The following is a 21787-nucleotide window of genomic DNA, read 5'->3' as shown; positions in this document are numbered from 1 at the left end:
TTAGTATACGCAATCATGATACTACCATTGGCCACTTGAACGACATCTACCATCTTCTATCTCATTTCACTCTAAATTAAAAAGAAATCGGACTTTCCAACTTCTCGACTTTTTCACACGGGCAGTTCGGCTCTGAATTATTTGTCCTCAATATCGTCCTACCAACTAACACTGATCCCACAGTACGCCAGAATGACAGACACCAAGATATCCATCCTAGGCCTAGCCCAAGACATCCTCACCCAGACACAGGAATTGACAAAGTACCTCCAGGCCAACAGTCTCGCTGCCCCCACCTTTGCCCCAGACTCCCCCGACCCCCCGTCCACCAAGGAATATCGCCGCCTTCATGCCTTGCTCAAGACGTCTCTGGAAGATCTTCAGCGCCTAATTGATGGCCCCCGCAAGTGGCTCAGAGAGTTCTGCTGTACCGGATACGACCTGGGCGCCCTCCAGGTAGCCCTGGACTTTGACTTCTTCCTCCTTGTTCCTGCCAGCGGCGGCATCCCCCTCCAGCACCTCGCGGACAAGGCCGGCCTCGATGCCGATCGCACGGGTCGCGTTATCCGCCAGCTGATGACCTACCGCATCTTCGATGAGCCTGAGCCACGCGTCATCGCACACAGCTCAACCTCCCTGCTGGTGCAGCAGGACGAGCAGCTCCGCTCCGTCATCCACTACTCCCTCGACGAGATGCTCAAGGCTGCTGCCGACAGCAACATATGTTTCAAGGCCAGCCCGTATGAGGCACACCAGAACCTCAACCCCTTTGTCACCCGCCACGGCGTCGGCATCTTCGAATACTACAAGAACAACCCCGACAAGGCCCGCCGTTTTGCCAAGGCCATGGCCGGCCTACGTAGAATGGACAGCCACCTCGACAATCTTCTGAAAGACGGCTTCAACTGGTCCGCCATCCAAGGCACAGTCGTCGACTGCGGCGGTGGTAATGGCCACATTTCCAAGACTCTAGCCCAAGCAAGTCCTCCCAACCAACGGCCTAACAAATTCCCCAGACTCTACCGTCTTCTCTTCTAACTGTTGAACAGCTGTACCCCAACCTGAACTTTGTCGTACAGGATTCCAACGCAGATATGCTAGCAGAGGGAGAAGAAGCTCTCTCCGAGGATCTCAAGAGCCGTGTAAAGTACACGCACCATAGCTTCTTCGACGCGCAGCCGGTTCACAATGCTGCCGCTTTCCTTATTCGTCAGTGCACGCACAACTGGGCAGATAAAGACGTCGTTACCATCTTCAAGTCATTTGTTCCCGGACTTGAAAACTCCAGCCCTAATACGCCACTGCTCATCAACGACATCATCATCCCGGAGCCGGGTGCTTGGCCTCGCCATCAAGAACGTCTTGTCCGTCAGGTGGATATGGTCATGCTGGTCAACTGTGGCGCCAAGCAACGCACCAGGGCTGAGTTTGACGAGCTACTAAAGCAGGCTGATCCCCGATACGAAATTCGGAACGTCTTTGACAACGGGCCTCTCGGTCTTCTTGAGGTGTACCTAATGCGTTAACTATCGGAGCCTACAGTAGAGGCCGGACTTGAACAAATAGTCACAAAACGAATTAGTTCAGAACAGGCTCTTTTCCAACACTCTTTTACATTAAGATATTCGCGTGCTATGTTAGATGCTCTCCATCGCGCCAGCAAACGCCTTTCCTGTAGATACATGTTATTTCTTCCCCTTCGAGCAACAGATCCACCAGAGTCGTAATGCGCGTTGCCCGGTATTCGAAGCTGGCCCGAGTGGGGCTACGCTGTTGCAATGTTGTTTCGGCCGATGGCTTGTTGTCTAGGATTCGGGGCCGATAGCCGCCAGAATCCTTGAATAAGCCGCCGCTGTAAGCATGAGATTCTGGCATTTCCGTAGTCCTTTTAATACGGACTTGACATCCATACGATCCCGTTCCACCCCGTATTACCATTCCTCCCCATCCATAGAACAATGTCTGCTCGCATCAATACTATTCTCATACTAGGGGCTGCCGGTGGCATCGGTGAGGCCCTGGCCCGTCGTTTTCACGCATTGGGCAAGAAAGTCATCGTTACAGGTCGAGAGCAGAACAAACAGAAACTAGCCAACTTGGCTGCAGACTTGCCAGGACTAGATACTCGTGTGGTACGTTTATCCAAGTTTACTGTTGGCTTTAGGCCGCACAGCTGACCTGTCGCAGTGGGATTTAATGGATCTTGCGAAAATACACCGCGAGATCCACACCATTCTTGCAGAGTACCCACTGCTGGATTCAGTTTATATCAATGCTGGAATCCAAAACTATTATGAGATTTTCAAACAGCCTCCCGCCGATGCAGACGTGGTCCAGGAGCTGACGACAAATCTGACCGCTCCCATTCTTGTCGCGCAAGCCTTTGCCTCCCATCTGCTAGGACTCGCTCAGTCCGGCGTAAAAACCAGCCTCTTCCTGACAAGCTCGTCTTTGGCCTACTTCCCGGTTCCCTTTTATCCAACGTACAGCTCCACCAAGGCAGGCATTTCTGCCTTTACAAAGATCATGCGCATGCAACTCGACGCAACTGGCTGCACGAATATGAACATCGTTGAGGTTGTTCCACCTTATGTCGACACCCCTCTGAATGCAGCACATCGGGATCAGACCGATGCTCTGCAAGGCGGCAAGGACAAGGCCGTCCAACCAATGCCTCTGGAGGATTATATCGCCAAGTGGTTTGCTGCTCTGGAAGAGACAAACCCGGACGGCTCTCTTAAACACGAGATCGGCATTGGATTTGGGTCCCAAGGCGCTGCAGTTTGGTATGAAGGATATCAAAAATTACTGAGATTATCCGGAATGGTTTGATCAGTTTCCGTGATGCAGCAGATCTACCTACATGTGATCGAATAGCAAATTCAGTCTTCTAGCATCTATTTCAGGCACTCTGATTCAATTGAAAAGTACATCTCTAGCACTAGTTAGAGAACCAGGGGAAAATGCAACTAATACTCGACCTTCTTAACGCGAAGGTAACACTGTTGTGGAACCCGGGCAATGCCTTCTATCCCAGCATACGTAGATAGTGACTCGGGAGCCTTTTGCAGCTCAAACTTCCACACGAGCATAGCTGTAATGATCCTCATTTCCATATTCGCCAGCCGCCGACCCCAACAGGAGCGCTGTCCCAGTCCGAATACCAGCTGGGGACCTGCAGCTCCATTAAAGTCTACCTCATCTGGAGAAACGCCGGTCCCCGCTTTCTTTCGAATGAGCCAGCGCTCCGGTTCAAAAACGGCCAGATTCTGCGACTCGTCCCACTTGGCATTTAGCTTGGCTGATCGCGACGTCTCACTCCGCCGCCCATCGTCGACTGCTAGAGACGGCGACAGGAACCCTGGCCCATTCGACATGAAGAAAATCTGCGTTCCTTTTTTGATCGGGTATCCGAGCACCGTTGTGTCGCACAAGGCCTCTCGGGTTACGGGGACAGCGTTGATACGCAGCATCTCCTCGACCACAGCATCCAGATAAGGCAGCCGTGCCTGCCTTATTTCTTCAAACGTGAAAAAGCGATTCTCTGATTTTGCCACGGCCAAAGCATCGTACAGTGTTGAGCGCAGCTTCACCTGTACAAGAGGCAAGTCGCTAAGATACTTGGCCAACCACATCATTCCTCCACTCGTTGTGTGGTGGCCACCGACGATATCGCCAAACAACTAGGAAATCAGCGTTCAGTCTACCATTTTCGATACCTGCGTGGTCACTAACCTCGTCACGGAAGATAGCGCTGTTAAAATCAGGCTCACGGCCCTCCTTCGCAGCCCGAGAGGCCTCGCGCATCAGCATGTGCTCAACGCCCGTTTCAATCCGGCCGGCTTGAACGTTCTTTACGCCAATGGAAACCTGCTCCTTCATTGCCCGGTCTTTGTCTTCAAATATCTTTTTGTACCATGCCTGCTTAGACCACCACCATGTCTGTAGCTTCGGCATCAGAGCGTTGATCGTCCTCTCCACAATTTCCGGGGCCTCGTATACAGATTTGAGAAAGTCGGCAATGGGGCTCAACGGAAATCGGACTGGCTCATCTACAGTTCCGGCTTTCACGTCGAAAGCGCTTAGCCTGCCGATCAGCTCGGTTTGTTGTCCCAGTGATGTATCAGTCCAGTTCCTGCCAAATGCAAACTCCAGCATGACATCCAGTGACGCATACTCGAAGTCCTTCTTGGCGCTAAATGGTCTTCCATTTGCCAAGTCCATTTTCATCTCTGTCAACCTTACAAGCTCAGCGCCCTTTCTGTATATTGCCGGTCCCACCTGATTATTTAGAAAGCTTGAAGTCATAAGGTCCTGGATAAGCTGTCGGTTGACCTTGAATTTGTCGCCCGTCTTGTATATTCCATGGAATGCGCCCATGCATGCCATTCCATCCGATAAAAAAGACGATTTGTCGAACTCCTTGCGGCGCATCAAGATATCCTTGGACTCACGAAAGTCCGCAAGTAGGATCCAGGGCTTTGAAAACGGCCGAATGAAAATTTGGCATATAGGCGAGTTTAACTTCGTCATCTGCTTTGCGCACCAGACACGAAACTCGCCCGTGACTCTGACTTCTTTCACCATGCTCGGGGCGTCACCAAGCAAAGATTGTGTTGCCTCCAAATTGTATGCGATACCAGGAATAGGCTTTGGCAAAAGCCATTGGTATAGAAGATACAAAGCGACCGCAACGGCTGCGATTGCAGTAAGAAGCCGGCGCACCACAGAGTCGATGTCCAAGGACAGATCCGGTAGCACAATCCTTTGTTCCATGATCTTACTCGTAAATAGAGTCTCAAAACGTTCGTCGTTTCTTGGATGCTAAGCTTTTCGCCTGAAGCTTTTAAAGGAATAAGAATCAGCTTCCTAAGCAACGTGCTCAACACTGTTCTAGCCAATTAGGTTTCAAATGGTGTACTTCTTTCTATTCTCTTCAGGATCTGTCCACAGACAGCTAAGCATACAAATGTCTAACTGTGTTCCAGTACTTACCTTTCTAGGTTAGTAGGTTTGTCTATCGGAATACCAGCGTCGGCCGAAAGCATCGGCCGGTTTGAGGACATCGTATTACCGTAATCAGGGTGAGCTTTTGGGCCGACAGTTTAATGACTGTGCCACAATATTGTCAGACATGCCGCCATCTATTCCTGTTGGTTTCCATTTTTGGAGATTATCTTGTACAGCTGTGCCATTGTGGGATGGGCTGTCAGAAAATTAACACCGTTGTGCCGTGCGCCTGTAAGGCTTATCAAATCTTTGTACCTGTCTTCTAGTAGTCTTGAGTCAATCTCACGCTCTTTTGAGCTGAGCTTCTGCCAGAAGAATTGATATTTAAGTAGAGAATCATATCGCGTAATACAGGCACTCTATAATCTACGTCCCACCCGCTTCCTGAGTAGATCATATGCACGCCGTGCTTGGCAAAATTGCAGATCAACAGGTTAGTTTATTCGTCCTGCACCATGAAGAGTGTAACCACACTTCTGTACGGCCTTATCGTACAGGGAACCTTGGTTATTGGTTCCAGTATACCGCGGTTTTTCGAAACGAACCAATACACGCGCAGCAGTTTGAACAGCAAGGAAGTCCAGCTAGAACTTTCGACGCAGGTCTCAAACACCACCGTCATTTTTGGCCCTAACAATAGCCGCTTTCCCGGCGCTACAGCTAGATGGAACATGTATGCAGTGCCCCAGGTTCAGGTGGTGATTGAGCCAGGCCAGGAATCCGATGTGGCCATAATTGTAGGTATGCGTGTACAATGTCAATTTCCGTGAGCCTGACAGACATTTAGGTGAGATACTGCAATGAAAATAGCATCGAGTTCTTGGCCACCAACCGTGGCCACGGCAACCCTGTCAGCCTCGCAAGTTTCAATGGAATTGCGATCAACTTGGTCAACCTGCAAAGCATCTCAATTCAGCCCGATGGCGCCTCTGCCTGGTTTGGCGGTGGCACCTACGACGGCCAGGTAAACGAGTACCTCTGGGATGAAGGCTATATGGCTACCACTGGCTCATGTGACTGTGTCGGTCTTCTAGGCGCCGGCCTAGGTGGTGGTCATGGGCGTCTTGAGGGTCTGTACGGCATGGTTAGCGACAATTTTCTGCAGCTTAACGTTGTTCTCGGCAGCGGCGACGCCATCGTTGTCAACTCGACACAGCACAGTCATCTTCTCTGGGGGATGAAAGGTGCGGGCCACAACTTTGGCATCGTCACGAGTTTCGAGATGAAAATATATCCCCGCGGCCCCGACTTGTGGCACTATCACAACTACGTCTGGCGAGGAGAAAAGCTCGAAGACGTATTCAATGCTTTGAACAATCTACAGGGCAATGGCACAACTCCCGTGAACATGACGGTTAACTTTGGCAACTTTTTTATGAATACGAGTATTACTACAGAGGAGCCCATCATCTTCTGGACTTTTGCCTATCGAGGGACGGCTGAGGAAGCGAACCAGTACCTGGATGCATTTACGGCAATCGACTATGTTTTCGATGAATACGGCGATGTTCCCTACAAGGAAATTGCCTCGAAACAGCAAACTGGTGTCAATGATGTCATCTGCCAACATGGAAACACCCGCATCACTTCCACGGCCGGTCTACAAGTGTACAACTTGACAGCTGAGCGCCAGATATTCGATGGGTTCACGCGGCGTCTCACTACCCATCCCGATTTGGCGGCAGGCTGTGGTATTCTGCACGAAGGCTACGCGACTGCGGCAGTCGATGCTCAGAACCCAGACGACTCTGCCTACCCGTTCCGCTCGGACCATCATCTTATGCTCTTCGATCTTGTCCTGCCATCCGGAAGCAATATCTATACAGAGCAGGCTGCGTGGGATTGGGCCTTTGAAGTTAGGGACCAGTGGAACAACGGCCAGCCGGAGCGTCCAGTCAATGCATATGTCAACTATGCCAACGGAATGGAATCTCTCGGAGAGAAGTACGGGCACGAAGCCTGGCGGCTGAAAAAACTTTGGGAACTAAAGATAAAGTATGATCCGTTCAATCGGTTCCGCTTTTACAATCCTATCGTCGGGGTATAATATTAGCTAGAATCGGTTCTTTTTGTACTGCAATAGTGTCATGGCATGCACTTTCTAGCCACGAGGGGCGATTTATACTCACCCACGCATGGATTGCCCTCAACCATGTGAAGCGTGGTCATAAGCTAGCACTGACTGTTTGTCTAATACGATGCCAGCCTTCTGTGACTAGTCTTGAGTCGGCAAATCGCCTTGTCAGCCGGCCAAAAAACCGGACCTACCCCACGACTAATAAGAGGGATGTCCTCCTCGACCCCGTGTCTTCAACGCTTCTCAGCCCCATATTTCTCATACATAAGACGTAGACCGACATCTGACGCTTGTCTGTTACACCAACATGTCACGCCCCTGTATATAGAACAGAGGGGAACCGGAATGTGACGAAGCTGTATCGCCCAGTACTCACGGGGATGCCGTATGAAGATCTCGGTCGGGAAGGTGTCAATGACTGCGTTTCATCTCTATGGAGAGCTACTCTGTAGTTCTTGCAGCCCCTACATCGTACTCCGTAGTACGGAGTAATTGCTCGTATGTCAGCCATAGTCTCAGCCCCAGTTGGGGGCCAATATTGTCATTTTAGCTGCAGGACCGTCGCATTCTCAGCCATTTGTTTGGACCTAGTCCAATTTGGTCCTGGACCAAAGGAAAGGAAACGGCTTTCCGTCAAGGACGAGACAGACTGCTAAAAAAACGACAGAGCTAGACATCCTGCAGGATTGCGAGCCGCAAAACATTTCCACTTTGGCAACGAGAGAGCACAGACAGGGGCCCTAGCACAACACACCTCAAACCCAACAGCCATGACAGACGGTTCAGTCACCCTGAAATGTCGCCAGCCTTGTCTGACTCCCCACCTCGAATGCAGTGTCCAAGCCCCGTCGAGGTTGCAACTGGACCGTGGTGTGTTGATCGTGAGTCCGGGGTGGCTTGAACTACGCAAGCCTCTTTTGTCTTGTGGCCCGCAAATGCGTGCAGTATTACCTGAACCGAGAGGTATGACTGCCAGCATCGGTCGCAGAGACGGTACATTGCCAATAATTCAGGAGTCAGCCGCACTACGTGCGTCCTTGTGTTTTCGTGCAGAAACGGCAGGCGAGCAGGACTGTGAGCCGAATTGTCGCAAGCCGGTGCGCATATATAGTACCGAAGAATGTATAAGAGGGTAGTCGAATCCATGTGCACTCGGGATTCGCCAGGAGCCTCGCTCTGCAGATTTCCACGCACTTTACTGACCACCCTCCCCCATCCTACCATACTGCTGGACAATGCATCTCCCAAGAGAGCTTGCCATCGTCGGCGCTGTTGCCAGCTGGTTTCTGGCAACGGTCGCAACCGACGTGCAGGAACAGGCCTTCCGCCGTGCTTTGCAAGAGATTTCCACATCCAAGAGAGACACCGTGTTCCGGAACTCGACGTCGATCAGCAAGAGCTTTGACGGAGCGACACTGTTTGATGCGTGAGTCCCCCCTCGAGAGCGAAAAGCGAGAAAGACAAAGCACTAACACCAGCAGGGCCATTGACGTGGGCACCAACACAGTCAACGCCGAAGTGGACGTCTCGGTGGTGTGCACGACCTGCTACGTCCGCGGGTCGGCAACAGCCGAGCTGCTCGTGGACGGGACGTTCAACGCGACGGAGGCAATCCTGTCGGTGGCGCAGTCGGTGCGCGACGACGTGGTCAACCTGACACTGCAGATCGAGAATGACGTGAAGGCGACGCTGGTCAATGACACGGCGCACGTTGCGAACTTGCAATTTGACGAGGTGCAGATGCCGATGATCGACGTCGACTTGAATCTCGACGTCGAAGGCATCCCCGAGTGCCAGCTCGCCTTCTCATTCGACCATCTCGAGCTGTTTGTGCAGACACAGACGCGAGTTGGTGGTGCGGCCACGTACTCGCTCAACCTCTACACGTCCGAGACGGAGGTAGGGATCCGTGTCAGCGACGAACTCGAAATTGGCGTCGTCCTGACCGTCGACCTGATCATGAGTATCGACGGTGCCGTCGAAGTCGACAGCGGCTTCCACGTCAAGCTAGACGACGGCCTGGTCCTGACGCTCGACTTTTTTGGCAAAAATGTGTCCAAGATGGAGTTGTAAGTTTTGGCTGTTCCTTTCTCGTTCTCGTTTCTTGCCTTCTTTCTCTCTCCTCTCCTCTCCCCCACTCTCTCCTAACATATAACAGCAATGGCGGCTCCTTCGAGTTCCTCCCCATCAGCACCAACGCCGAGGCCACCATCAATGCCGTCCTTCGCGTCGGCGTCCACGCAGGCCTTTTTCTTGACATCGATCCCATCAAAAGCCTCGATCTCTTCCACTTTGCCGCCGGCGTCGACTCTGTCCTCTTTGCCGACGTCGCCAACATCACCACCAGCATCGCCGCCAGTAGCAACCATTCAGCCGCCGACGACCTCGGCGTTGATCTCGTTGACTGCGTCCTGACCGCCGAGGAGATCTACGAGTTTGCCATTGGCGCCGGCGCCGGTGCCTCTCTAGTCATCGCTGACAACTCCTGGGGCATCGGTCCAACCACCGTGCTGCCCGTGTGGTACACCACTGTCGCCCAGTGTGCCACCAGCACGTCCAACGGAACAGCCCTTACCTCAGCCTCAGCCACGGCTACGCCTGCTCCCGCTGTTCGTCGTGCCGATGATTCCTCCGTCACCTCCACCATCAGAACCACCTTTACCTTCTCCGCTGTCGGCTGCCGCTCGGCTGGCATCATCAATTGCCCGGCATCGCTGCAGACGACCACTGTGACGAAATCTGAGAGCACCATGGTTACGGTCGTGTCCTCGGGTGCCGAAGCCTCCTGGCCCCCGCTGACTGCCACCACCGTCAAGGCTGTCTCCTTCGGCCATGGCGCCAAGTCCATCCAGCTCTCCGCCTCCGGCACGCCGTCGTCCTTCGTGCCCACCACCACCGCCAAAGCCACAGCCACCGGTTCGTCCGGCAGCGACGGCGACACCCTTTCAAACGACCACCACGGCGGCCTAACGACAACGCAGAAGAATATCGTCATTGGTGTCACCGTCGGCGTGGGCGTGCCGCTGCTGGCAGGCATCTTGGTGGGGATCATGTATGTGACTTTTTACATTGCTTATTCAGCAAAGCACTTGCTAACAGGACACAGCATCTTGACCAAGCACAAGAAAAGGCAACAACAGTTGGGCCAACCGAACAGCTCGTCCAAGGTGCCTTCAGAACAGGTGGTGGAGGTCGGCAGCAGGGACTAGATAATTTCTCCTAAATCCTTCTAAGTCTCGTCTGGTGTAACAGTTAGCTACGTATAGTAATGGGTTCATGACATCGCAATCCACGTGCAACGTATAACCTGTCGAGACGCAAACTGTACCTAAACACCGCCAACTATCTGACTACCTCCTTGCCTTCATACCACGCAACCATAAAATCCGATTGAAGATGTTTTTCTCTTTCTTAGATTCAATGCCCTCTTTCCCCCCGCCCTCCAGGATCTTTCTTATATGTCTAGTCGTCCGCATCAAGGCCAATAGCTTCTAAATATCGTTCATAGCGTTTTGTCCGTCGATGATCGGCTCCAAGGACGCGTCGCGCCGACTCAACACAGCTCTTTCGCAATCCAACCGCATCCGCGCGCCGCCCTTGTTTTCCCCATGTAGTAGCGAGGTTGTTCATGCTACTTAGCGTGTCAGGGTGGTCGGCCCCAAGCACAGCATTCCTCTTCTTTAAGACCTGCTCCTGTAGCTCTTCCGCCTCTACCCACCGACCTTGCTGATAATAAGTCAATGCTAGGTTGTTCATGATCTTTAGCGTGTCAGGGTGGTCGGTCCCAAGCACGGCCTTCCTCTTCTCTAAGACCTGCTCCTGTAGCTCTTCCGCCTCTACCCACTGACCTTGCTGAAGATAAGTCAATGCTAGGTTGTTCATGATCTTTAGCGTGTCAGGGTGGTCGGTCCCAAGCACGGCCTTTGTCTTCTCTAAGGCCTGCACATGCAGCTCTTCCGCCTCTGCTAACCGACCTTGCCTGTAATACGTTAATGCTAGGCTGTTCATGCTAGCCAGTGTGTCAGGGTGGTCGGTCCCAAGCACAGCCTTCTCAGTCTTTAAGACCTGCACCAGTAGCGTTTCTGCTTCTGCCCAATCTCCCATTTCAAAGATGTTGACAGCTCGCAAACGAGTAATATGCGTGGTTGCAGGGTCATCATTTCCTCGTCGAGCCTCTGAAGTCCTTTGAGCTTCGCGAAGCATTTGTTCTGCCACGAGGAATCTGCCTTGATCTGTGGCGTATTCTCCGCAATTTCGCAATAGCAGTTCCCACATCTCTTGCACATCGCCTTTAGCCGGCTCGTATTCAAGTGCCAGAATAGCATGCGGAAACAACACTCGGCATGTTTCCCATTTCTCGTACTCTGGGTCTGGGAACACCGCCGCCATCCTTGATACAAACTGTTGTTTGAACTTCTCGTCTTCTTTGTGTGTGCTCAGCCACCTCTTGGTCGATAATTGCACAAGTCTATGCATTTCAAATGCATGTCCGCTGCTGTCAGTGGTCACAAGGCTGAAGTTTCTCAGCATATGGATATCGTCCTCGAAGGTGTCATCCAGGCCTCCGCGAGGTCCTGGGCCGCTCTGTTCTCCTGTCTGTCCTGCTTGGTCTTCCTCCTTTCTCGCCTTTTGTATCCTGAGGACAGACTCTGGGATCCCTTGCCGATCAAAAAAGCACATAAGCGAGAGCAGATCTGCTGCGGAAGGCCGTTTTGTTTTAATATGTTCGAAAGACGTCAGCCAGGTTGTAAGGATGGCATTCGACGCGCTTCCGTCCCTCTGAAGATCACCCTGGTCAAACTGCAACAACTTGACCCTCTTGGGTTCGCTTTCTCGAAAGTCACGCAGATACTTTTCGATTGACATTCTGGGCATTCGTTCTTGTATAAATGCGCCTGCTTGGCTTATTGCGAGTGGAACAAGGTCAAGAGCATTCACCAGCTCCAATTCCGCATCCGCGTCCCTCTCTGAGAGGTAACTCGTTTCGTTTCTCAGGAGCGAACAAGCCTCTACTTCTGTCATCGGGTTTATGTCGAGGACGTTTTGATGTCTGCCGGTCATACGTCTGGCCAAGTCCTTGTCCCGGGTCGTGATGATGATGTTGCCGTTGCGGCTCTGGGGTATGTAGGTGTGAAGCTGTTTTCCCTCCTTTGTTCCCTTGTCCGAGCTGAAAAACACATCTCTATCGTCGGCACTGTCAAGGATCAAGGTCCATCTTCCATTTCGCTCATCAGAAAGCCAATTGAGGACAAGCTGTAGTACGTTTACTGTGAGGTCCTCCCGTCCTGGTAATCTGACAACGTTTGCAATCGCATTAAAATCTTCGATTACGCGCGCCTGTGTGGCGGCATGGACCCAGAAGATCCATCGCGTTATGTCATCGAGTGCAAGACGATGCGCATATTCGATAGCAATGTGCGATTTTCTAAGCACGTCAGCTCAGCCCCAACAGCAGCTGAAAACTCATCGAGACATATGGCGCCTACCCGATACCGCCGAGACCCACGAGGGCCACGCGAGCAGCCGGCTTGGAACATATATCCTCGATTCTGCCCAGTGTATCCCCGCGGTCAACAAAGTCGGGGTTGCGGCTAAATGGTATCGACAGAACCGGCCTTGGTGGTTTTTCTGAGACTGTTAGCGGGTTGGGAACCGAAGCATAGAGCCCGGAACGACAGTCGTGCCTGTGCTTGCGCTCGCCGCGACGTGGACTTCGAGCTTTTGAATAAGCCCTGCCTGGATGCCCTCGTTGAGGGCTCGGAACTCGTTGGTAGTGGAAGTCATTTTCTGCTGGCGTGTCCGTTGTTGCGCTGATAATTTTTCATCAGAAAAATGAATTTGTTAAGCCGTGAGAAGGAAGCAAAAAGGGCAAGCCTGCTATTCGTGGGGTTGGGCAACAATTTCCGCATTCTCACTAGGCCTGCTTCAGTCCACGAATGACAGTCCTGCAGCCTGATGCACCGCCTATCTCAAGCCTCACTATCGTACCCCTCTTTTGATTACCTGCCACTTATACCTCGACATCTGGGATTTCTTTCGTCGGTGGTTTCATATTTCCTTTCTTTGTCAGTCTTGTCCCTTTGTTTTCGAAAAGCTTGACTCAGTTCAATGTCTGACCACGGCACAAACCCCTGCGACGACGAGACCCAGATTGCGTTGGTTTGTGCTTTGGGGGAGTCTGATGCCGTTTCCCTTCTTTTTGATGAACCCTGGAACGACATCAACGACAAATATGGTCGCATCGGCCAGCACAACGTTGCAGTTTCCTTTTCGAGTATTAGCTCCGACACTACCACTGCTGAAGATCTGGACCTGCTCTCACGCTATCCTGCCCTGAAACTTGCCCTCTTCATTGACGTAGGCAGAAGCATGCGCACTGTCGGCAAACGTGAAGTGAAGTTGGGCGACGTGCTCATTAGCAACATCGTGATCCAGCACGGCAAGTTGAGGCTCCGAGGTACCGCCGCGAGCAGACAAAGCAACGGCCCGTCCAGCCTTATTCAAGAGGTAAAAACCGAATGGGGTAGGAAACGCCTGATGGACAACACCGCAAAACATCTGCACACCCTACAGGAGAAGGCATCGAAGGCGGACTGTGATCAGAACTACCTACCACCTCAAGTCGACCATGACCATGACCAGATGTTCGTAGACTCCAACGAACATAAGCAGCCATGGCGGAGCTCCGACAGAGACGGGGTTGAAGCCAGATCCTACAGACCTGTCCAAGATCCAACAATTGTCAAGAAGCAAAAGAAAGAAGACAGAATCAGCCCTCGTATCTTCTTCGTACCCTTTGAACAGTTGGGTCTCACGCTTCCATCATTTGAAGATAGCATTCCTGGCGATGAGTTTCCCGGTCTCTTCATCCGGGGTGTCTCTGGCTTCGTCGACGGTCAGGACAAGGATGGCGATGAATGGCAGCCATTTTCGGCTGCGGCTGCTGCTGCCACCACAAAGGCGCTTCTTGAGCGATGCGTCCTAACTGCATCGAGTGCACAACCGGCAGCCACCACGGATGCCTATCGGATGATCAACCACTTTGGAGCCCAGAACCACGGTGTACAGGCAGGTTCTATCGGCACGATCTCAGGGTTTACCTTTGGCCGAGGAGGAAGCAGCTAAAGTGGCTTGAGCATACAGTTACCGAGACTACAGGTCAGAGTGCGTAGGTCTGACTCTCATCATTTCGGAGATTGCGAATGGTTGCTTCTGTGATCCTGACTTACTCGTCGGTTTCTTATTTGCGTGTGGTGAGATTGTCGTTTGTGCAGTCTGATCTTATTGCTAAACTATGACTATTTTCATGTGATGCTGTCCTTCTGTAAGCTGCATCCGTTGTACTTTGGAGTTAGCCCCGTTTCTTAGCTCAAGTCTTCTCCTCATGGCCAACGGCAGCAAAACGGCCGAGCTCCGGGGAGATGGAGGACTTGATTCTGTGCCTCGGTGCAGGTCGTCTCAGCGGATCAGCAAAACAACATATTGTCTTTCTGCTATAGCCACTAAGACGATACTCCAAGAACATCGTCACACAGCTCGCCAGTATGTCTAGCATTGTGCTTTCCAAGACGGCCGTGCTGCTGTCCTCGATTTTTGTTCTGCTTGCCTACTTTGTCGGACAACCAGCCAGCCATACACTGACGGCGCTGGGCTTCTGGCGCCAGCCATCGCGCTCGCTGCTGGCCGACGACCAGACAGACCTGATCGTGATCGCCGACACGGTCAACTGCGAGGACCTGCACTACCATGCGGCCAGCCAATCGCTCTTCACGGCCTGCGAGGACACGGTCGAGACGCGCTTCAGCTGGTTTCCACCGCTGGCCATCTTTGACGACCCGAGCGTGCTCGAGACGACTCGAGGCTCTCTGCATGTCATTGATCCGGAGGTGGGTGAAAGTCCTCTCTTCTCCTCTTCCACTCTCTCACACGCACCAGACAGCCACGTCCAGACGTCTGGCCATGCATGGCTTCACCGGTCCCTTCTGCACGCATGGCATCGACATCCTTGACGATCCGGACCGCCCTGACGGCGAGGCCGTCTACATCTACGCGATCAACCACCTTCCCAACCCCGACTTCCCTTGGAATGGCACGCCAGCCGAGAAGGATGCAGCCTCGGCGGCAGTTCCCAAGGCGCGCTCGCGCATCGAAGTCTTCCACCACGTCATCGGCTCGTCGACAGCCACGCATCTCCGGTCCGTCCAGCACCCGCTGATCCGCACACCCAACGACATCTTTGCCGCCAGCCCGCGCTCGTTTTACGTCACCAACGACCACTACTACTGCGACGGCCTCTTGCGCGCGGTAGAAACCGTCGTGGCTGCGGCCCGGTGGTCCGACATTGTGCGCGTGGACATGGACGAGTCTGCGGACGCGGCAGTCGACCCGACTCAAGGCATCACGGTATCTGCAGCGCTCGAAAGGCTGCACAATCCCAATGGCCTTGGCCACGGGCGCACGCCAGACGAGGTGCTGGTCAGCGACTGCAGCAGCGGCGTGCTCAACGTCTTTCGACTGTCACCTCCTCCGTCCAAGCTGCCCCTCGAGCTCGAAAGCTCTGTCCGTGCAGACTCGGTCATCGACAATCCCAGCTATTTTGCTGACCCTTATTCTTCCGCTGGCTCTGCCGGCTTGCCGCCCGACGATCGCAGCGGCTATGTCCTGCCTGGCATCTCTCACGGGTTCAACCTCACCCATACCAGCCACGATCCAGCCGCCAGCGAGGGCGTCATTGTCATGTTCGCCCACCACGCGTCTCTGTCGTTGGACAACTCTGAGGCCATCGAGGCCCCGCGGCTGCTGTTCCAGGATGATGGCAGCCGCATCCGTTCAGCCAGCGCTGCCGTGCTGCTGGCCATCGATCCAAAACTCGAAGGTGGCCGGCGCAGGGCCTGGCTGTTCGTCACAGGGTTTCAGTCGGTGAGCGCCATTGCCGTCAAGGTGGACTTGTAAGCGACAAAGAGAGGCGAGCAACAAAGAAAACGAGGGGAAGACAGACGGATTGTTGTGCCTATGCATAATTGTGTTGCATGTGATGGGCCGCCGTGCTGAGTTTAGCTGCCGCAGTATTAGCTGCTATGGCAGATTAGTCATCGCACAGGGGCACCAATTCAATGCCTGCGCTAGTCTGGTCCGCTCTACGGAGTACTTCATGCTTTTCCCATAGATTACCCGATTATGTAATTTTTAGTCATCCATTAACATCGGCGAACAATCCTTCTAGGGAAAGTATCAGGTCATAAGGAAAAACGCCCCCTAGTATATAAACTATCGGTCGACATCCCTTCTTACGTCTCCCCCTCTACCATCCGTCTAGCGAGGTAGCGTGCACGAACAGCCCATTAGATGGACGAGCAGTGATGCCGCCGCGGATCTTGATGTTGGCCTCGTCCAGGTCGGCGGCATCGCGCAGCCGGAACGAGAACCGGCCGACCCAGGCAGCTAGCAGGCAGGCGAACTCGGCGCGGGCAAAAGCCATGCCGATGCAGCTGCGCGGGCCGTGGAGAAAGCTCATGAAGGCGTAGTTGGAGGGCGCACCGGCCGTCGTTCCGTCAACGGCCTTGTGCAGCCAGCGGTCCGGGTTGAACTGGGCAGCGTCACGGCCCCATAGCTCCTCGCTCTTGTTGACGGCCCAGGGCGCCAGGATGATGGGCGTGCCGCGGGGGACGAACTGGCCGGCGATGGTGGTGTCGACGGCAGCCTCGCGCAGAGTCATGGGCACGGGCGCATAGTAGCGCAACACCTCGCTGCACACGGCCCCGAGGTATGGCAGCTGGTCGATGTCGACCGAAGTGGCATCGACGGCCGGCGGCGCACCCGCGCGGTCGCCCAGCGGCGGCAGATGGGCGCGCACCTCCGCCCGCAGCCGGTCCTGGACGTCGGGGTGGAGGCACAAGAGGTAGACGGCCCAGGTCATGGCTGAGGCCGTGGTCTCGTGGCCGGCCGCCAGAAAGGTCATCAGCTGGTCGGCCAGATTGGCGTCCGTAAAGCCGCCCGACTCGAGGGCCACCGAGAGGATGTCAATGTCGGCAGAAGCAGAGGCAGCAGAGTCCCCTTCAGCGGCAGCCACAGCCACCCTCCGGGCCAGCTTGGCCTTCTTCTCCTGCACGAGGTCGGCACACGTCTGGCGCAGGAACCGGCCGGCCTCGATCATTTCGCGGTTGCGCCTCAGCGGCAGCCGGACGAGAAGGGGACGCGGCAGCACCAGGGCCAGCAGCCCCAGCAGACGAGCCTGGCCGCTGGGCTGTAGCACCGTGCGATACGTCGTCGCCAGCTCGTTGTCTGGGTTCTGCAGCGCGCCAAAGTCGCGGCCTAGACCCGCCAGGCCGATGATGTCAAGCGTCGTCCGCGAGGCCAGGCCACCGATCGAGATAGCCGCATCGTGAGGCTCACGCGATCCGGCTTCTGTCTGTTTTGTCTGTTTTGTCTGCGCCTCTGCCGTCGCCCGCCGGATCGCCTCCGCGCTCTCTCGCGCCTTGCGCCAGAACACCGGGTACAGGTTCTTGATGTGGCGGAAGGCAAAGGCTGGCGTCAGCAGCTTGCGCTGGTACCGGTGCTCGTCGCCCTCGGCCAGCAGGATGCCGACGCCCAGCACGCGCGACAGCGCCTGACGCATCAGCCGCGGCTTGCAAAAGTCGTAGTTCTTAGACACTAGCACCTCGGACAGCGCCTTGGGCTTGGTCACCAGCAGCCGCTCCTGGTTGAAGATGGTCATGTATCGGATCAGGCCGTCATTGGGAATCGAGTTGATCCTATAGATCAGATTCAAAAAGCAAAGAGCAAAGAGCAAGTATTAGCGCCGAGCTCCAATGCATCTGAGGCAAGAACCTACCAATCGGCTGCCGGGGCACCGGTCGGCTCGCGCAAGATGCGCCGGTGGTGGCCCAGCATAAACTCGTTGCCGCCAGGCTGTGGGAGATGGCGCAGAGGCGACAAGACAAACGGGTACAGGAAGACGGCATACACCAGCCAGCCAGTTGCCAGAAGCGCCCAGACCCCGGAGAAGGCGTATAGGAAGAGCGACAAGGCAAAGGCCGGCACCTGGCCGCCGTCTTCGACACGTCGCCACCATGTCGTCGCACCATAGCCGGCGATGAGCGAGGCCAGAGTGATGTTGCGAGTAGGAAACGGCATCGCAGGAGCAATCGCTGATGTGCCGCTGTAAAGCTTCAGTTCAGAAGATTGGGAATTGCGATTTGGAGGAATGAGGAGCACCGATGAAGTTGGCAGCAGACGTTTCATATACGTTCCACAGGAATCGGCTGCTGTTGCTGCGCCGTTGTTGCCCTGTCAAGGCCAGAGCTTTATGGACGAACTATTTGGGCCGGAGCAGGGAAGCAAAAATGGCCCTGTGAGATCCCGTTCCAATCCACCCCAAGTGCACTAGACAAGTGCGGTATCTAACCGCTATCCGGGGCTGATCGTCTGGGTTCAACTAGTGTAGAGGCCCATACTAATACAAGGCACATTGCGAATCTTGTCATTGGCTGCTAACAGTGGTAGAAGATCCTTATACATAGTCTGGCTGTGCCCTAAACCCCCCTAAATCGCCTGGCCCGTCGCCCTGGCCACAGCAGCCGTTACAGGCGACGGGTCAAGGTAGACTTCAAACTGCTTCGCCTTGCCGACGTCCTCGCCCGCCGTCTCCAGATGCCAGACGCCAATTGCCGGGATCTTGATCGCCTCCTTCTCCGGGTCATTCTTCACGCGGTATGTGATGTGGCATGGCTGGTAGAAGCGGCTGCCATCGCCAACGAGATCTGTCATCAGACCCGTCAGCACTCCCAGACGTTCTCATTTAACAACATACAACACAGCAAAGAAGCCCAACCAAAATATGCAATCTTGTGGTGCATCGAATCCAGCATCTTGTAGGTCGGCTCAAAGAAAGCAATTAGGTTGTTCAGCCCGTGCACCGGTGGCCTGTTGCCGTACTGCAGCGTGATGTCCTTGGCGTAGACCTCGTGCAGCCTCGTAGTGTCGAGGGCATCGTTGACGCTATGGAACTGCAGAAGCATATGGCAGTTTTTCAGTAAGTACCGTCCCCGGGGACGGTCAACAGCATCTCACCCTGTGCAGCCACCGCTCCAACTCCTCCTTGTTTGTCGGTACGAATGCCATTTTCAATGAGACAGGTGGATGTCCAACTACAACTGTGCTCTCGTTCACTGCCACCATCTCCTTAAGTTCACTCGTAGAGGGCTTCTACGTTGCTCGGTAATCATGCTGCTGACAAATTGTTACAAACCCACAACGATTATGCCACTCTACACTCTGTAAAATAAAGCAGTCGTGCCCGAAATGCACGCTCTCGTACATATCTCTGCAGGCCACTGCCAGAACATTAATGGCCCGTATCCAATACTTGTACTCTGTACTCCGTACGAAGTAGACTAGGCAGCATAATAACCAGTCCAAGCGCAACTTAGATACATCTGGATGCATTTACCAGCGGAGGCCCAGAGCAGAAGTAAGCCCGGCCCTTCCGGGACGGAGTCGGGGGGATTTCGTGTCCGTTGCCATAGTGCATCTGACAATTTGCCACGAGCGAGAGAGGAAACGCTGCACGTGATGTGCGTCGTACTCAATCTCTATCTCAAGCGTACTCCGTACTTCTTGTCGGATCGATGCCAGCATGCCAGAGTCTGCCAAGCTCTGCTTGTTAATTAGAGGATCCTGGTCTTCTCCTGGTGAGCCGTCCGTCTGGCCTCTCTGCTGGGGTGACGCCTGGTGACTGTCTCGACCAATGTAGGTGTTCGTGTCTGCTCGGGTAATCTCCCGAGACGCACGCCTGTTCAGCCTGTCACGCAGTGCCACAGCCACGCGGCTGTCCACCATGCCAGCCGTGCCGCTGTCCAAGTCATGCCGGCCAGCACTAGCCCCAACACGCACAGCACCGTCGTGCGGATGTGGAACGCCTCGGCCGCCTCCATCTTGAGCAGCTTGCGCTGCATGCTGTGGTAGTGGAAGTTGTCGTTGGCCGTGGCGCCGCCGCCGGTAGGCTCTTGAACCTCGTACTGATACTCCTGCTGCCGGTACACGATGCGATGCAGCCACGGTGGCAGCCGCTGCTGGCGTGCTGGCGGTCTTCGCGTAGGACGTCCGTCGATGCCGACATGCGTGTGGCTGCGGAGCAGCGTGTACCGAAACTCGACCCAAGCAAGGGAGAAGAGGAAGGATATGAAGATGATGGGCGTCATGACAAGCTGCAGGGAGACGAAGGTGAGCTGCCACTGCCTTTCTCCGTCTCTCCCAATCTTCTCGGGCATCCACTCACCCTGTAGATCTTGGGTTGGCCCTTCACGCCTTCCGCTTGAGCAGCCATACTGGCCGGAGGAGGCGCCGACATGGCAAAGTCAATTGATGCTTGAGCTTGTTCTCTTTTTCCCCTTTTTCTTTTTGGACAGCGGGACGATGTGAGGGGCTGCGGGGCCGAAGAACTGAGGATCCCAAGCCTGCACAAGGATATTTGACAAGGAAACAACTGCTCGGACGTGGTGAGGTCTACTCTCTACCACTTTTCGTCATAGAACGTGACAGAAGGGCAAATTCGTTCCACTTGCTACGATACTCCGACCATCCGAAAGAAGGAATGGGCCGAAAGAAGTTACGTAGATTTTACAGCGCACCGGCACGCTGAATGGATGAGATCGTCAGCGGGGTTAGGGACCCCTCGCTGACATCACGCGAGAAGCTAGCAGAGCTGCGCCGATAAGGAAAAAAGAGTCATCCGGAATGCAAGGCACAAGAAAGACATGGACGGGCGCAACAGTTGCAATTGGATCATTTTTTGTTTTGTTTCTATTTCTCGACTGTTCGAGTACTCGACCTGGCTCTCGTAGACGCCAGAACGGGTCCGACCGATTACGGGAGCGCAATGCACTCGATCTCGATGTCGACGTTCTTGGGCAGCGTCTTGACGGCGACGCAGCTGCGAGCCGGCTTGTTCGTGAACCACTTGCCGTACTCTTCGTTGACGCTCTGACCAGTCAGCATGTACACGTGGGTCCGTCTGTCCGTGTGTCTGTAGACCTACCGCGAACTGGCCCATGTCGACCAGGAAGACGTTGACCTTGACCACCTTGTCCAGCGACGAGCCGGCCGCAGTCAGCACGGCCTGGAGAGACTTGATGCAGGCAGCAGTCTTCTCCTGGATGGTGCCCTCGATCAGGTTGCCGTCCTTGTCGGCTGGGATCTGACCGGAGCAGAAGATGGCAAACGGCGTCTTGATCGCCTGGGACTGTAGTGGGGGTCAGGTTAATGGGTGGAGGACAGGCGGGGAGACAGGGCAAGAAGCTCATACGTAGGGGCCGGCGGCTGCGATGAAGAACTCGGTTAGTGACAAAAGGCCGGGCCAGCACCAAAAAAACTCTGTCCCTCGGGTGCGACTTACGGGGAGCCGCGTCCTGGGAGAGAACGATGGAAGACATGGCGGATGAGTGTCGACGGGAGACGAAGGACGTGGTGGTGGCAGGGAATGCGCTGACGGTCAACGGGCGGACAGAGAAGCGAGAGACGGTAGGCAGAAGGCGGGCGGCAGTCTGCTTCAACATGAGAGAAGCGGGCGGAGAGAGCAGAGGGCGAAAGGCAGCGGTTTTATGGGACAATCGAGCAAGATTTTACGAAGCACATTAACAAATCACGAATAGCGCTATTTTGCGGCTCCTACGATTGAAAGCCGACCTCCGCTCATCGGACGCG

The 21787-nt window shown here is 54.4% G+C and overlaps 12 protein-coding genes across 12 annotated transcripts; 6 read left to right on the top strand and 6 right to left on the bottom strand.

Annotated features, from left to right (window-relative positions):
* Positions 1-192: 192 nt before the first annotated feature.
* Positions 193-1526, top strand: CMQ_2816 (O-methyltransferase; the record flags this gene model as incomplete). Its single annotated transcript, XM_014316894.1, has 2 exons — positions 193-946; positions 1093-1526. 2 exons carry the CDS (start codon positions 193-195, stop codon positions 1524-1526), a joined length of 1188 nt encoding a protein of 395 aa, XP_014172369.1.
* Positions 1527-1958: 432 nt separating this feature from the next.
* Positions 1959-2832, top strand: CMQ_2521 (short chain dehydrogenase reductase; the record flags this gene model as incomplete). The annotated part of the gene is made up of 2 exons (XM_014316599.1): positions 1959-2132; positions 2188-2832. 2 exons carry the CDS (start codon positions 1959-1961, stop codon positions 2830-2832), a joined length of 819 nt encoding a protein of 272 aa, XP_014172074.1.
* A 137-nt stretch (positions 2833-2969) lies between these two features.
* CMQ_2872 (cytochrome p450 monooxygenase) lies at positions 2970-4776 on the bottom strand (the record flags this gene model as incomplete). Its single annotated transcript, XM_014316950.1, has 2 exons — positions 2970-3683; positions 3736-4776. The coding sequence occupies 2 exons, from the start codon at positions 4774-4776 to the stop codon at positions 2970-2972; spliced, it is 1755 nt and encodes a 584-aa protein (XP_014172425.1).
* Positions 4777-5681: 905 nt separating this feature from the next.
* On the top strand, positions 5682-7057 carry CMQ_2636 (FAD-binding domain containing protein; the record flags this gene model as incomplete). The annotated part of the gene is made up of 2 exons (XM_014316714.1): positions 5682-5747; positions 5798-7057. The coding sequence occupies 2 exons, from the start codon at positions 5682-5684 to the stop codon at positions 7055-7057; spliced, it is 1326 nt and encodes a 441-aa protein (XP_014172189.1).
* Positions 7058-8322: 1265 nt separating this feature from the next.
* Positions 8323-10296, top strand: CMQ_2562 (uncharacterized protein; the record flags this gene model as incomplete). The annotated part of the gene is made up of 4 exons (XM_014316640.1): positions 8323-8513; positions 8569-9156; positions 9246-10139; positions 10194-10296. 4 exons carry the CDS (start codon positions 8323-8325, stop codon positions 10294-10296), a joined length of 1776 nt encoding a protein of 591 aa, XP_014172115.1.
* A 253-nt stretch (positions 10297-10549) lies between these two features.
* On the bottom strand, positions 10550-12871 carry CMQ_2596 (tpr domain containing protein; the record flags this gene model as incomplete). The annotated part of the gene is made up of 3 exons (XM_014316674.1): positions 10550-12512; positions 12574-12678; positions 12741-12871. 3 exons carry the CDS (start codon positions 12869-12871, stop codon positions 10550-10552), a joined length of 2199 nt encoding a protein of 732 aa, XP_014172149.1.
* A 324-nt stretch (positions 12872-13195) lies between these two features.
* On the top strand, positions 13196-14212 carry CMQ_2830 (uncharacterized protein; the record flags this gene model as incomplete). Its single annotated transcript, XM_014316908.1, has 1 exon — positions 13196-14212. The coding sequence occupies one exon, from the start codon at positions 13196-13198 to the stop codon at positions 14210-14212; it is 1017 nt and encodes a 338-aa protein (XP_014172383.1).
* A 419-nt stretch (positions 14213-14631) lies between these two features.
* CMQ_2889 (serum paraoxonase arylesterase family protein) lies at positions 14632-16039 on the top strand (the record flags this gene model as incomplete). Its single annotated transcript, XM_014316967.1, has 2 exons — positions 14632-14973; positions 15023-16039. 2 exons carry the CDS (start codon positions 14632-14634, stop codon positions 16037-16039), a joined length of 1359 nt encoding a protein of 452 aa, XP_014172442.1.
* A 349-nt stretch (positions 16040-16388) lies between these two features.
* On the bottom strand, positions 16389-18328 carry CMQ_2658 (cytochrome p450 monooxygenase; the record flags this gene model as incomplete). Its single annotated transcript, XM_014316736.1, has 2 exons — positions 16389-17838; positions 17919-18328. The coding sequence occupies 2 exons, from the start codon at positions 18326-18328 to the stop codon at positions 16389-16391; spliced, it is 1860 nt and encodes a 619-aa protein (XP_014172211.1).
* A 300-nt stretch (positions 18329-18628) lies between these two features.
* On the bottom strand, positions 18629-19207 carry CMQ_3157 (uncharacterized protein; the record flags this gene model as incomplete). Its single annotated transcript, XM_014317235.1, has 3 exons — positions 18629-18846; positions 18918-19092; positions 19157-19207. The coding sequence occupies 3 exons, from the start codon at positions 19205-19207 to the stop codon at positions 18629-18631; spliced, it is 444 nt and encodes a 147-aa protein (XP_014172710.1).
* Positions 19208-19531: 324 nt separating this feature from the next.
* Positions 19532-20435, bottom strand: CMQ_3244 (uncharacterized protein; the record flags this gene model as incomplete). The annotated part of the gene is made up of 3 exons (XM_014317322.1): positions 19532-19937; positions 19979-20292; positions 20364-20435. The coding sequence occupies 3 exons, from the start codon at positions 20433-20435 to the stop codon at positions 19532-19534; spliced, it is 792 nt and encodes a 263-aa protein (XP_014172797.1).
* A 515-nt stretch (positions 20436-20950) lies between these two features.
* Positions 20951-21516, bottom strand: CMQ_2949 (L-psp endoribonuclease family protein; the record flags this gene model as incomplete). Its single annotated transcript, XM_014317027.1, has 4 exons — positions 20951-21067; positions 21123-21326; positions 21390-21403; positions 21480-21516. 4 exons carry the CDS (start codon positions 21514-21516, stop codon positions 20951-20953), a joined length of 372 nt encoding a protein of 123 aa, XP_014172502.1.
* Positions 21517-21787: the final 271 nt, after the last annotated feature.

The sequence above is a fragment of the Grosmannia clavigera genome, assembly GCF_000143105.1.
Source record: "Grosmannia clavigera kw1407 unplaced genomic scaffold GCSC_144, whole genome shotgun sequence".
NCBI lineage: Eukaryota > Fungi > Ascomycota > Sordariomycetes > Ophiostomatales > Ophiostomataceae > Leptographium > Leptographium clavigerum.
The sequence above is the reverse complement of the archived record's forward strand: the minus strand, read 5'-3'. Positions and strand labels throughout refer to the sequence as shown.